At 44.9% G+C, this 14,711-nt stretch overlaps 1 protein-coding gene across 3 annotated transcripts in view; it reads right to left on the bottom strand.

The window, feature by feature from the left end:
• The window catches only part of dpp7 (dipeptidyl-peptidase 7), a 63,521-nt gene extending 50,023 nt beyond the window's left edge, over positions 1–13,498 (bottom strand). For all 3 annotated transcript variants that reach the window (XM_059994474.1, XM_059994475.1, XM_059994476.1), the window contains exon 1: positions 12,373–13,498. In XM_059994474.1, the coding sequence (XP_059850457.1) occupies positions 12,373–13,477 (1,105 nt within the window). In that variant the 5' untranslated portion in view covers positions 13,478–13,498. The remainder of the gene's footprint in view (positions 1–12,372) is intronic.
• Between the last annotated feature and the right edge of the window lie 1,213 nt (positions 13,499–14,711).

Genomic DNA, 14,711 nt, shown 5'->3' with positions numbered 1-14,711 from the left:
ACAAGAAACTGGAGACAATAATTAAAGAGGAAATAACTTATTTAAAGCAGCTGAAGTAAAACAAACTTGGTCTAATTTGTTTCTGTTATGGTTCCGGTTGGCTGTTCCCCTTTAACGCTCCTTTCTCTCAGATTATGCTCTAATTTCAGTCAATAGATTTCCAGTTGCTGCTAATTTACTTAATTACAATACCCCTGAGTTTTCATCAAAGACTGTGAAATAAGTACGATGGTGTCACTATCACAGGTTGCCAGTTTGTTGGTCTCTTCCTGTGTGATAACTACGATTCCTGACTGCTTAGAACCGTTTGTTCTAAGTTTTGCTCCAGTTTCTAGGTTTACCTATTAAGTTCTGTGTCAAGGTCCCTCCTGTTTGCAGTTCAACGTTCAAATCTGCGTAAGAATCCTAACTCAATATTTGTGCCTGTGTCCTGCACTTGGGTTTGCTCCAGTCACTCATTGCAACAGAACAAACTGGCCATAATGAACCCAGTGGACACGAATCCCCTGCAACAAGCCCTTGCCAGCCAGGGCTCCCTACTGGGCCTGCACGATCAGCTGCTCCGGGATGTCATGGAGAACCTCTGTTCCCTGTCAGTGAACGTAAAAAAGGTCAGTGAACAGGTCGATCAAGTATTCGCCCATTTTACCCCAAAGACTCCGGGAACTCTGTCTGACAAGCCCAGACAGCCTGTAGTGGCAACGCCTGATGCGTCATCAACACGTCCGCTAAGAGAGCCGCATGTACCTGAACCAGAACCCTACGCCGGAGATCCGGGGAAGTGTCAGGCTTTCCTACTGCAATGCTCCTTGGTATTCGAGCAGCAGCCATCCACGTACGCCATGGACATATCAAAAATAGCTTACGTTATGGGGTTGTTGCGATGAAATGCCTTAGCATGGGTCACCGCGATTTGGGATAATCAGCCAGAGACCTGCTCTTCCTTCCCCACCTTCATCTCAGAAATAAAGAAGATTTTTGACCATCCCGTCTGCGGTAAGGATGCTGCTAAGCATCTACTTACCCTCCGTCAAGGCTCACACAGTGTTGCCAAATACTCCGTGGAGTTCCGGACGCTGGCGGCCAACTTGAGCTGGAATGATGAGGCACTCCAGGGGGTATTCCAGCAAGGCCTCTGTGACAAGATAAAGGATGAGTTGGTGGCTAGAGATGACACTAACAGCCTGGATTCAGTGATCTCCCCAGCCACCAGGCTGGACAACCGACTCCGAGAACGTCAGAGAGAGAGAACCGGTCGTCCTACTCCTTTGGCCACCCCACGGCACGCTTTACCATCTATTCCCAGCCCTAACCTCTCTCCTCCTCCTGTTCCTAGAATTTCACCTAGCCCAGCCATTTCCACCACCCTGGGAAAGGAACCAATGCAGCTGGGACGGAACTGTCTTTCTCCCAGAGTGACTCTGGAGATTCAGAGCTGGGGATTGTTTCTACTGTGGTCAGTCTGATCATTTTCATGCTACCTGTTCCCTTCAGCCAAAAGGGAGGGCTCACCAGTAAAAAGGAGGATCCTGGTGAGTCAGACAACATTCCCTTCTGTCACCCTATCCTGGATGCAGATCCAAGATACTGTAAGCTACAAGCAAAAGTCCCTGTCCTTGTCTACCTTGATAGACTTCGGTGCTGAGGGGAATCTGTTGGATGAAAACGTAGCTTCCCAGGCTGGAATTCCTCAGGAGCCATTGAGTACACCTCTGGAAGCCCAGGCACTGGATGGAAGACTTCTGGCCCGAGTCACTCACTGTACACCACCACTGTCTTTGGTTCTCTCTGGAAATCATTGGGAACAGGTACAATTTAACTTAATTTCCTCTCCTCAAGCTCCAACACTTCTTGGGTACCCCTGGTTGAGCCGCCATAATTCTTACATTGATTGGTTCACTGAGAAGATAGCCAGCTGGAGTCTGTTTTGTCGCCACACTTGTCTACAGTCAGCCCTTTCCCCCGTAAGAACCACCACGACCTCATCTGCCGTTGAACCCCCCAACTTGTCCAGGGTTCCGGCAGAGTACCACGACCTGGGACGAGTGTTTAGTAAACAACGCGTCCTTTCCCTGCCTCCACACCGACCATATGACTGTGCCATCGACCTTCTCCCCGGAGCTCCTCTACCCACCAGTCGGCTGCATAACTTGTCCTGGCCAGACAGGGAAGCAATGGAGGGTTACATCAGTGAATCTCTTGCGGCAGGCATTATCCGACCCTCATCCTCCCTGGTGGGTGCAGGGTTCTTCTTTTTGGGAAAGAAGGATGGTTCTCTCTGTCCCTACATCGACTACCGAGAGTACCATAAAGAACAAATACCCACTGCCTCTTGTAAGATTTGCGTGTGAACCACTTCACGGAGCCACCACCTTCTCAAAGTTGGACCTTCGAAGCGCCTGCCATCTGGTTCGAATAAGGGAGGGGGACAAGTGGAAGATGGCATTCAAACACCTTTAGGCCACTCCGAGTACTTGGTCATGCCTTTTGGCCTCATCAATGCCCCCGAAGTTTTTCAAGCCTTGATTAGCGATGTACTAAGAGACTTTATTAACTGCTTTGTGCTTGTCTATCTGGATGACATCCTAATCTTTTCCAGCAGTCCCCAGTAACACGTTCATCATGTCCTTCAAGTCTTGCAGAGGCTGGGGGAGAATAAATTATTCGTAAAGGCAGAGAAATGCGAATCCCACATCCCTTTGGTCAGCTTCCTGGGTTACGCCTGAATTCCCACCAGGCCTGTTGGGTATTATTTTTTGGTTGGTGCAGGTTCACCCTCACCTATTGTCCGGGGTCCAAGAACGAGAAGCCCGATGCTCTCTCCCATCAATACTTTTCCAAGGAGGACCTTCCCAACCCTGAGACCAACCTTCCACCATCCTGTGTAGTGGCTGCCCTTACCTGGGAGATAAAGTCCAGAGTCAAAAAGGCCCAATGGATTCAACCTGACCCAGGCATAGGACCTCTTAATCGCCTCTTTGTACCCGATTCTGTTCAATCGTAGGTTCTCCAGTGGGGCACACTTCTCGTTTTGCCTGCCATCCCGGAATCAATTGGACTCTGACCCTCCTGAAGAGACATTTCTGGTGGCCCTCCATGGACGCTGACACCAATTCCTATGTCTCTGCATGTTCCATCAGCGCCCGTGGAAAAGCCTCCCATCAGCCACCTGCAGGATTACTTCATCCCCTACCTGTCCCGGGTCCCACATCGCTCTAGATTTTGTCACCGGTCTACCCCCTTCACATGGAAACACTGCTGTACTCACTGTGGTGGATCATTTCTCCAAGTCAGTGCATTTTGTAGCCCTCCCTAAACTATCTTCTGCGCAGGAGACTGCAGACCTTCTCGTCACCCACATTTTCCAACTTCATGGAATCCCTTCGGATATTGTCTCCGACCGGGAACCTCAATTCCTTTCGCAAGTTTGGAGATCTTTTTGTCGAGCCCTTGGTGCCTCAGTTAGCCTGTTGTCTGGGTTTCACCCACAGATGAACGGGCAAACGGAGCGGGTCAGCCAGGAGTTGAAGGCGGCGTTATGTTGTATAACAGCCAACAACCCGGAGCAACCATCTCACATGGGTAGAATATGCCCATAACTCTCTTGTCAGCACTGCTACTGGAAAATCTCCTTTTGAATGCTCCCTTGATTATCAACGCCCATTGTTTCCCATCCAGGAAGAGGAGATTGTGGTGCCATCAGTCCAGGCCTATATACACAGGTGTTGAAAAATCTGGAAAGGCACATGCATAGCCCTGCTTCGCTCAGCCAACCATAACCGAAATATTGCCGACTGCCATCGTACCCCTGCTCCTGAGTATCAACCTGGGCAGATGGTGTGGTTCTCGTCTAGACATTCCTCTCAAGAGTGAGCCCAAGAAGCTCGCGCACCCCCCCCCCCCACCCCCGCTTCCTGAGACCTTTCGAGATTGGGAGCATTATCAATCTCATGGCAATCTGGCTCAAACTACCTAAGTCTATGCAGATCCATCCTACATTTCACATCTCCCAGTTAAAACAACTGAACCCCCTCCATCCCCCCCCCCCCCCCCCGGATCATCAACGACCATCTAGCGTACACCGTCTGGCAGTTATTGGACGCCCGTTGTTGGGGCAGGGGTCTCCAGTACCTGATCAACTGGGAGGGGTACGGCCTGGAAGAGCATTCCTAGATTCCCCTCTCCTTCATCCTGGACCCTTCTCTCATCCGGGATTTCCATCGGGACCATCCAGACAAGCCTGAAGGGTCACCTGGAGGCTCCTGTTGAGGGAGGGGTACTGTCATGGTTCTGGTTGGCTGTTCCCCTTCAATGCTCCTTTCTCCCTGATTATGCCCTAATTTCAGTCATTAGATTTCCAATTGCTACTAGTTTACTTAATTACAGTACACTTGGTTTTCATTAGAGACTGTGAAATAAGTACAATGGTGTCACTATCACAGGTTGCTAGTTTGTTGGTCTTTTCCTGTGTGATAACTATGGTTCCCGACTGCATGGAACAGTGTGTTCTAAGTTTTGCACCAGTTTCTAGGTTTACTTATGAAGTTTTGTGTCAAGATCCCTCCTGTTTGCTATTCAATGTTCAAATCCGTGTAAGAAACCTAACTCAATCTTCGTGCCTGTGTCCTGCACTTGGGTTTGCTCCAGTCGCTCACTTGAACAGTTTCATGAAAGGAAAATCATGTTTAGCAAATCTGTTTGAGGGGAAAGCTGACACAGAGGAACCAGTAAATGCAGTGTATTTGGGTATCTGACAATGTGCTGCATAAGAGGCAGGCATATAAATTAAGAGCTTCTGGTAATGGAGTGAACCTGCCCATTATTCACAAAATAGAGTGTAAATAAACAAGATGAGGATACAGATAGATTGACAAAAACAGCTCAAATGCAGTTCGATGTAAAATAAAATGCAAAGCCATATTCCTGGGTAGGAATAAAGAAAGATTAATATCTAAATGGAGATAGACTACAAATTAATCTAGATGTTCTTCTATTCAATGAATTGCAAAACATTAGCAGACAGGTACAGCAAGTAGTAAGGCTGTAAATGGTATATTGACCTTGATTGCAAAGGAATTAAGTCTTGTTGTAATGGTAAAGAGGTCACAGCAAGGAGTACTTTGCAGATTTTTAAATCTCTCTACTGGCATTAGAGACAGTCCATAAAACATTCTCCAGACTAATTCCTGGGGTAATAGGATTGTCCTGTCAAGGGAGGCTGAATAGGTCAGGTCTATACATCTTGGAGTTTCAAACACTGAGTTGAGACCTTATTGAGCCATCTAGGATCCCAAAGGGGCATATGCCTGTTTGGGTTCACTAGTGGGAGAGTATAAAAATGGGGCATGGTTACAAGGAGCCAATCATTTTAAACAGATGTGTAGAAATTCTGTTTCATAGAAGGTGGCATATCTTTATTAAGTGTTTTTTATGGCCAAATGTTTGCAGCCTATGAATCTCAGTGCCATGTTAAACACATTAACTTAAGTTTAACTACTTTTTGCCAGATAGAAGCACTGTAATTAGTACTGAAACACAACTCAAGTTGAAAATGAAGAAATATAGTTGCTTCAAAGCAACATTTCAAAAAATAAACAAGAGATAAGAACCGTGTTAAATGAGGAATCTACGAACCAACTATTTTACTATAAACATCATATATTATAAACATCTAGATGAGCTAGCCAAATTCCAGACAAAAATATTACTGATGATCATCCAAAGTGTAGAAAAAAAACCCAAGAAATTCAACTACCCAAAATGCACACTAAGAAGTCTTAATACGATGCAGTCATCTTGATCAGGTTTCAAATAATGAACCATTTTGTAGATCATGATAAACTGGTATTCATAGAACAAGATCTTCAGCCCATCATGTCTGCAGCAATCATGATGCCAGTCTACAGTCATCCCATTTGGGGGCACATGGTTTTTATCCTTTGTTCATACAACCGTTTAAATGCCTCTTTACATTGCTACTATCTGCTGCAATAGTGTTGAAGGTCAGGCAGCATCTAAGGAAATAAATGGATTGTCAACATTTCTTATGGATTGGAAAAAGAGGGGAGATTAGGAAGGAAGGGGTGGTGGAAGAGCTGGCAGGCGATAGCTGGATGCAAGTGAGAAGGGTGATAAGCAGATGGGAAAGGGGTAAGAACACGATTGACAGAAGCTGAGAGATGATAGATGTAAGTGACAAAGGGCTGAAGATAGTGAAATTTGATTGGAGAGGAAATTGGACGATAGAATAAAGGGAAGCGGTAGGGGAACCAGTGGAACAAGTTTTCAGGTGATGGGCAGATGGAAAGAGAGGGTGGAATACTTATGGGGGCCATTTGGATCAGTAAAGGAAAAAGGGTTGAAAAGGGACTGAGGGGGAGTGGTTACTGGATGTTGGAGAAAATGATGCTCATGCCAGCAGGTTGGAGATTCCCCAATTGGAATAAGTGATGCTGTTCCTCTAACTTGTGTTTAGTCTTGACCTGGCAGATGAAGAGACTATGAACAGATCTGTTGATGTAGGAATGGATAGTCAAATTAAAATGGCTAACATAGCAGACAATGCAAAAGAACTCGGCAAAACAGTCTCACCGATGTACAGGAGGATGCAATCGAAGTACTGGATAAAATAAAGTACTGAGGGATTCAGAAAGATTGTGGTCCTGGGTGGCAGTGACACAGCAGTGCAGAGGCAGTTATCGCACATCACAGTTACAGGAATGAATGCTTGGGAAGGGAGGCAGATCAGTGAGGAGGATTGAGTATATGAGGGAGTCACAGTGAGAGTGATCCCAGCATAAAATGAAGAGAGGAGATGTGCCTGGTAATGGGGTCCTATTGCAGGTGAGCTCTGAAACAGATGAGACTCCCAAATGTATTTACATTCCTTATCATTGACTTGCATATGAACACAAACACCATGGAGGTGAAAAAGAAGACAAACCTCATTAAGGTCATGACCAGTGTCAAAAAACAAGAAACTATCACCAATGCTTTTCAACATTGTGATGCATTTGCTTATATGCACCCTAGACAAAGAAGGCAAAGGAGTCTGAATAAAGTTAGGTGAAAAGAAGAAATGGTTCGTCAGTGGCCTTCACTGACAAAATCACCAAAGTGACCCTTATACTAAAGGGGTGGACAATGTGAAAATTCTGTAAAAACCATTTGCAGAACTACAGGCCTGAATGGAAGAGTTTGATGGTTGATTCCAGAAACTTGAGGGTTAAGTTGAAGCCCCTGTAACATTTAGAAATGTTTAAAAAACCTATGTGGTACCAAAGATGCACTACAGCCTGATACACAGAAGCCTTGCAAAACTCTCTGAAAGAACTGGGAATCTTGATGAAGACAGTTAAAATTACAGATCCTCCCAAAAGAATTGATGAGATTCTATATGTAAAAGATAGATGGAGGACTCAGCATACCAAAATTAAAGTACAGATACCAGCTGCTATCAAGTCTCAAGTTCTGTGGTGATTGATCAGTACAGTAGGCAAAGACAATGAGCACCAAGTGGACAGACTGAAACAACAAGATGTCTTCAGAGTTGGAGATCTTCCAATATAAAAGAAGACCTGTACAATCAGCCACACCTGGAGTAAAATGGAGACACAAGAAATGGGTGGGTGGAAGGTGCCAAAGACTAGGAAAACATAGAAACCCCTAGTATTTGGAACGGAGGCCCTAGGAATTCCACAGAAATGGGTCAACCTTGCCTGTCAAGACTTGGCATCAATGTATTGCAGTGGAATACATTATCAAACACTTGGCTTCAGTACAAAACAGTGGAAAGCACATTAAGTCATTTATGTCCTTCTAGTTAATCTACAATAATAATGAAACAATAGTATATACATCTGGCAGTTGCATCATTGTGAAAGAGACAGGAACGAGATCACAAATTGTTTGAAAGAAAAGGCTAGCCAATATTGATGGATGCTGTACATCAAGTCATACCTCTGGTTGGGGACAGAGCCCTGTGGAAACCAGACCTCATCTTTGTTAAAAATGGCAAAGTAGCAGCAGTCAATGTGATGACTAGATATGAGTACAACCATACTTATGGTTTTAACATACAGGAAGTGCTGGAGGAATTCAGATCTGGCAGCATCTATGGAAAGAAATAAATCAGTGACTTGAAGGGGCTTGGTCCAAAATGTTGACTTGTTATTTGACTAATCTCTCTTACTACCTAGGCAACGTTCTAGTGAACCTCTTCTGCACCCTCTCCAACACCTTCCAAGAGCAGCAAGCAGAAATACACACAATACTCCAATATGGCCTTAGCAAAATTTTTCACAGGTGCAACTTGACTTTCCATCTTTTATACTCAAATGTCACAATTGGTGAAGACAAGCTTGCCATATGACTTCTCTATCCACTTGTGTTGCAACTTTCAGAGCTATGAACTGGCACACCATGAACCTTGTGGATATCTGAGCTCCCAAGGGTCCTGCCATTTACTGTATACTCTCCCCTTGTATTTGACCTCCCAAAATGCCTTAGTTGTCCAGTTGAAATTCCATATGCCACTCTGTCCAAGTTTCTAATGTATATTCTGTGGTATCCTTCGGTAACCTCCAATATCCTTAACTCCAATTTTCATGCATCTGTAATCATTCTAATCAGAACCACTGACATTTTCATCCAACAGACAAAACTGTTTGATTCCAAACAATTGGTTTATTGATCATTACAGCATGTCTCTCTGGTACTTCCCATTCCCACCCCTCTCCCTTCCATTTTTCCACACCCATGATTTCCTCTCACCCTTCCCACTCTTAGTCCACAGCAGTGACCCATACCAGTATCAGGATTATCATCTAATAAACTATTCATAGGCTTCCAGCCAGGTACAGGTACCAATTATAACCGACGTTTTGATGACAAACTCTCATCTTCTCATGATCTCACCTACAATGCCTTCAACCATATACTCAACTGTACTATCTTCTCAGTTCTCATCTACCTAGCATTTGGCACAGGGAGTAATCTTGAGAGTGCAATCCTAGAGGTAACTTTCAACCAAGTTTATTAATTTCCCTTTGCCGAACCTCATCCTTCTTCCTGCCAGTGTCATTAGTATGCAGAGAGACCAAGAAGGTAAATTAGAATATGAGAATACCTTAGCAACAGAGACAGAAAAATCTTAAAATGTTATGCCAGAAGGGAAAAAAATAGCAAATGTTTATCTGTCAAGCCAGGAGAACTTACTGTATATTGGGGAATAAGGAATGGCAAAACAATATTTTTATCTCTGTCTAACTTCACTCTGATTAGAGTGAGCTCTGGGATGTTGGCCTTAGTGCCTCTTTGTGCAGTTGGTTCCTCGATTTCCTCATTTGCAGCCCCCAGTTGGTTCAGATTAGCAACAGAATCTCCACCACGATCTCCAATAACGTTATCTGCTTAGCCCCCTGCTTTACTCACTTTACACATGGCTGTGTGGTCGGGCACAGCTCCAATGCCATATTCAAGTCTGCAGTTGACACCATTGTTGCAGGCTGAATTAGAGGTGGTGATGAATCAGCATATGGGAGGGAGATTGAACATCCTGCAAAAGTAATGGATACAGCCCAGTCCATCATAGGTAAAACCCCCTTCACTATTGAGCACATCTATATTGTGTGCTGTTGCAAGAAAGCAGCATCCATCATCAGGGATCCCCATCCCTTAGGATGTGCTCGCTTCTCGCTGCTGCAATCAGGAAGACATTACCCCTCAACTATTAGGCTCTTGAACCAAAGGGGATAACTTCATTCAATTTTGCTTGCCATTGAAATGTTTCCACAACCTATGGAATCTCTTTCAAGGACTCTTCATTTCATGTTCTCAATATCTATTGCTTATTTATTTAGTTTTCTCTTTGTATTTACAGTTTGTTGCGTTTTGCATACAAGTTGAATGTCCATGTTGTGCCTCTGGAAAATACTGGCATTCAGAAAGACCTTGGTTTCCTTTAATGTGAATCACTGAAAGTTAATATGTAGATATATTATGCAATTAATGAATCTAACTATATATTGGCCCTTATTGCATAGGTTTGATTTTAAAGCTGAAAAAATCTGTGTGCAATTAAATAGGACCCTGATGTGATTACATCTTAAATATTACATATATTTTTAATCATACTAAACATATAATTGCACTAGAGGGAATGCAGCAATGGTTCACCAGATTGATACCTTGAATGGGGTATAGAGAAATTAATCAGAATGGATCTATATTCAGTGCCATGCAACAATGAAATGGCCCCTCTGACCTGCCACATCTACGTTAACCATTAAGTACCCATCTACAGTCAAGAACTCAGGTAGTGCCATCAATTAAATGTTGTTTAAAAATGTAAACAAAAATATGAAAACTTAAAAAATCAATTAAACTTTAATCACATTTGCAGTGAAAATTCTTCCTCATATCCCATCCAAATTTCATACTCCACACACAAATTGCTGGTGGAACACTGCAGGCCAGGCAGCATCTATAGGAGAAGCACTGTCGACGTTTTGGGACGAGACCCTTTGTCAGGACTAACTGAAAGGAAAGATACTAAGAGATTTGAAAGTAGGAGGGGGAGGGGGAAATGCAAAATGATAGGAGAAGACCGGAGGGGGTGGGATGGTCTTCTCCTATCATTTTCTTTCCTTTCAGTATCTATCAGTATCTTTCCTTTCAGGATCTTAGCCATCCCTGCCATGGGGAAAAGTTTATTATTTGCCCAATAACTCTCATACTATTAAACACCTTCATCAAGCTCCCCTTTCAACTTCCTCTGCTCTAAGAAAACCAGTCCATCCAATCTTTCATTGTAACTGTAACATTCCATCCTCTGTACTCTTTCAAGTGAAATTAAGTCCTTTCCAGTGAAGTATTCTCTCAAGTTTAGATAACTAAGTTGAAACCTCATGGAATGACACCAAACTCTTATGGAGCTAAGCAGGATATACATATGTCAGACTGGTTATAACCAAGGGTCACTGTCTTAAAGTCAGCCATTCAGGATTAAGCAGTAGTCTTCCTTCACATTAAATATGAATGAATCTTTGTATTTTCAACCCGAAGGCTATGGACGCTCAAAATATATTCAAGAGAGATAGTGATAGATTGAGATATTAAAGGCCTTCATTGTTAGTTCTGTTACCCAACTAAGCATCCTATATGAAAACACAAATTTATCTGTGCAATAACTTTTTTCCCTCGATTAACAGCCAGATATTTCTACATTTTGTTGCTGATATCTCCTCCTCTATGACAGCTCAGGGCCTGGAGGAGTTTCTAGGTCCATTTCCTCATCGAACAACTTACAAATGAAGCCAATTGTCTGAAATAATGATGATTATCATAGAAATACAGGAATGGAAGAGATAGAAAGTCAAGGGAAAGGAAATTGAAAGTAAAATTGTTGTTTTGCTCTCATTCTCAGCTGGAATAAAACACTGCATTTCCTTGAAAGGATCAAAGAAGCTAGATTGCATAACCAGGAATGGAGCAAGCCATTCACATCGGATAAAAAGATGAGCATGACTCATGGATACACAAAGCAGATGACTTAGTTTTTTTGGGAATGAGCAGAACTTTAAAAAAATACTTCATTTGAAAAGTAGAGGGGATAGTAATGAATGAAAACAGGGGTTTCCTTCATTGGGTGAACTTGGGATGGAGTAGAAGCCATCTAAAAAGGCCTGAGAATTATGTGGTTAAAGGCTTTGGAGAGTAGATTGCTGAAGGGTCAGATCCGTGTTGGTCTGGGTATAGTTTATGTTTGATAGTGACATCATATTCCAAGGAGAAATGGGAGGTGAACTGCAGCTGGGATTCAGCCAGTATATTAGTGTAAACACAATAACTTCTTTAGTAGGCTTATTGATAAAGTGCAACAACTTCAGAAAGACAAAACAACTTGAGGAGAGTAGAAAAAATGAAGTCATCTCAGGTTGTAGAAAACATTAGAATGGATGGAAAGGGCCAATGTACACAAAGTGGGGTTAGTGTACAATAAGATTGGCGTGGTGAAAGGGGAAGCATCACTGGGCAGAGATGGTGATAAGGGAATACATTTCAAGATCAATGCAGACATATATAAAACAGAATAGTAAGCAAAGGAACAAGCCCTTTAACCCACAGTGCTTGTATTGGCTCAGATGCCAATTTAACCAATTCCATCTGACTAGCATTTTCTATATTCCATGATGAAAATTCCTGAATTCCTGATGAAGTCCAGCTTGACAAACAAGAATACTTGGATTATATCAATTTATCAGGATTTTGAGCCTGTGTTGGACAAATCACACCAAATGATTTGAACATCATTCAGAAAGACACTGATCAATTCAACAAATATTCATTAGCAGATTGAAGAAACCCTCACACCTGTTATAAGATACCGCTGACGAAAAGTCTTTCGGTGGGCGTTGAAACTAAAGTGATCCACCAGTTGCTCAACGTACATTTCCTTGAACTTTGGGTTGGAAGTTATCGTTTTCTCAACTTTTTCCTCAATGCGAATGCTTTTGTCATTGATGTCAATGACTGTTTCATCGCCCTCAGAGTCTATGGAAGCAACGGTAGTGTCCGTAGATTGGGTGATGATGGTTTCGGTGCTGGTGGCTGTATCCGCAGTAAGAATCTGAATCTTCACAGGAATCTCAGTCTCCCTCTGGAATTCCTTAGGGTTCACGTCAACTTCTTTTATTAGGAGGTAAACTTGTGAGGTTTTGGTGATGGAGAGAGGCGGCAAAGTGCCTTCCCCCTCCTCGGCGATGAGGAGAGTTTTCTTCTTGTCAGGGCCGTTGGGTTTGGATTTCCTACTGGAGTTTGCACGTTTAGGTTTCTCAGGCTCGGCTTCCTCCTCGGTGTCGTGCCATTGTTTCACCCGCTTTGTCGGCGATGCCCCGTCGTCATGGAGGGGGCCTTTCTCCAGCTGCTGCTGCCAAGCCTGGCCTAGCACACCAGTGGGCTCCGGTTGGTCGCCCTTGGGAGCAGCCGTGGGTGTGCTGCTCGGCACCTGTTCCTCCACCAGCACCGATGGCGAGAAAGTAGTGCTGCTGGCCGTGCTGGTGCCAAGAGTCTCCTCGGTGGCCGGCGTCAGCCTCACCAACACCTCCTCCACCTCCCTGGCGGGCGGCGGCAATCCGGTCACTGCCGAGCGGTTGGCGTCGGCGCCACCGCTGACCTCGATGATGCGCCGCATGGGCTCGGCCGTCCCCCCGGCCTGCACCGCCACTCTGTCCATGTCAATCACGATCTGGAGCTGTTGCGTGGTCGGGGCATCGGTAACGGTTACCGCCGCCCAGGTAGTGGCAGGCGTGGCGCTGCTCGGGCTTCCCATGCCCACCTCGCTGGCGGTTACGGCGATGGTGACGACGCTCTCGGGAGAGGGCGCCGGCTTCGCCCCGCCAGGCGGGATGAAGAGCTGGGCCGACGGTGCACCGAGCCCAAAGAGCAGGAGCAGACCCAGAGGCCGGCCGCACTTCATGGCGCCGGGTGACCAACACAGCCCGCCCATTGTTGTCACGTGGCCTCACGCAGGCGCGCTCTCCAACGCGGCGTCGCGCGGAACAAAGCGCCCGCGTGCTGACCGCACCCACCCCCCCCACCACCAAGTCCGCGATTGCGGTGACGCAGCCGGGCGGGAGGGGCGCGCGCTCCCGCGGCTGCGCACTTGGGTCTGCGGAGAATGGCGGTCGTTCCGGGAAAGCCGTCTCCGGGACTGACGCCGAACAGAATCAGAACAGCACGGGCGTTGACAAACGTGACAGAGAGAGAATGTGAATCCGCATTGCGGACTTCCCTCAGGGTAGGCTAGCAACAGTTGGGACCTGAGACGGAGTGATGCTGAGAGAGCTCCAGGAACCATCGAATATCAACGACCCCGGCTCTGCCGGTTGCTGCTGTTTTTTAAGTTGGTACGTTTCGCCTTGGTGGCCGTCCTATTACCTGCAGCAGGGGCATCAGGAGCACACCCAGTCGTAATTGATATCGGTATCTCTTCACAGGAAGTGGGTAACATCGACTGCACCATCATCAAGTGACCTTTCTAAACTGTCCTCGCACTGAGGAGCGTCAAATCGATTCATGTGCATGTAAGAACCTTAACAGCATTGGTGTGCATCAGGAAATTTGCTGATTCTAGCTGGGTAAAACCTACTGTATTTCTGTTCTTAAAGGATATTAACAAACCAGGTGGGATTTTGTAACACTGCAAGTTCATAGTTAACTAAAGTCTTTTAAATCCTCCACCACAGTGATGAATTTAAACTTCAAGGCACAAGAGAACTACTTTTGCTGGAAACTGGACCAAACACGAAATGCTAAAGGGACTCAGCGGGTCAGGCAATGTCTGTGGAGGGAAGTGAACAAGCAATATTTTGGGTTGGGACCCTGCAGTAGTCCAAATGAAGGGTCTTGACCCAAAACGTGGACTTTTTGTTTCCCTCCACAGATGCTGCCTAATCTACTGAGTTCCTCCAGCATCTTGTTTTTTTGTTTTGCTATGAACTTATACTTGGTTTTTAAGTCATAGAGCCATACAGTGTGGAAGCAAGCCCTTGTTCAGTCCAATTTATCACTTGAAACCTTTACTGTCTATGGGGTTGTTCAAATTTCTTTTTCATGTTATAATATTAGCCAATTCTACCACTTCCCCTGGTGATTTCTTCCACATACCTTCCGCCTTTGTGAAAATGTTACCTCTCATGTCCCCTTTAAAT

The sequence above is a fragment of the Hypanus sabinus genome, chromosome 18, assembly GCF_030144855.1.
Source record: "Hypanus sabinus isolate sHypSab1 chromosome 18, sHypSab1.hap1, whole genome shotgun sequence".
NCBI classification, from domain to species: Eukaryota; Metazoa; Chordata; class Chondrichthyes; order Myliobatiformes; family Dasyatidae; genus Hypanus; species Hypanus sabinus.
This window is presented reverse-complemented; position numbering and strand designations above follow the sequence as displayed.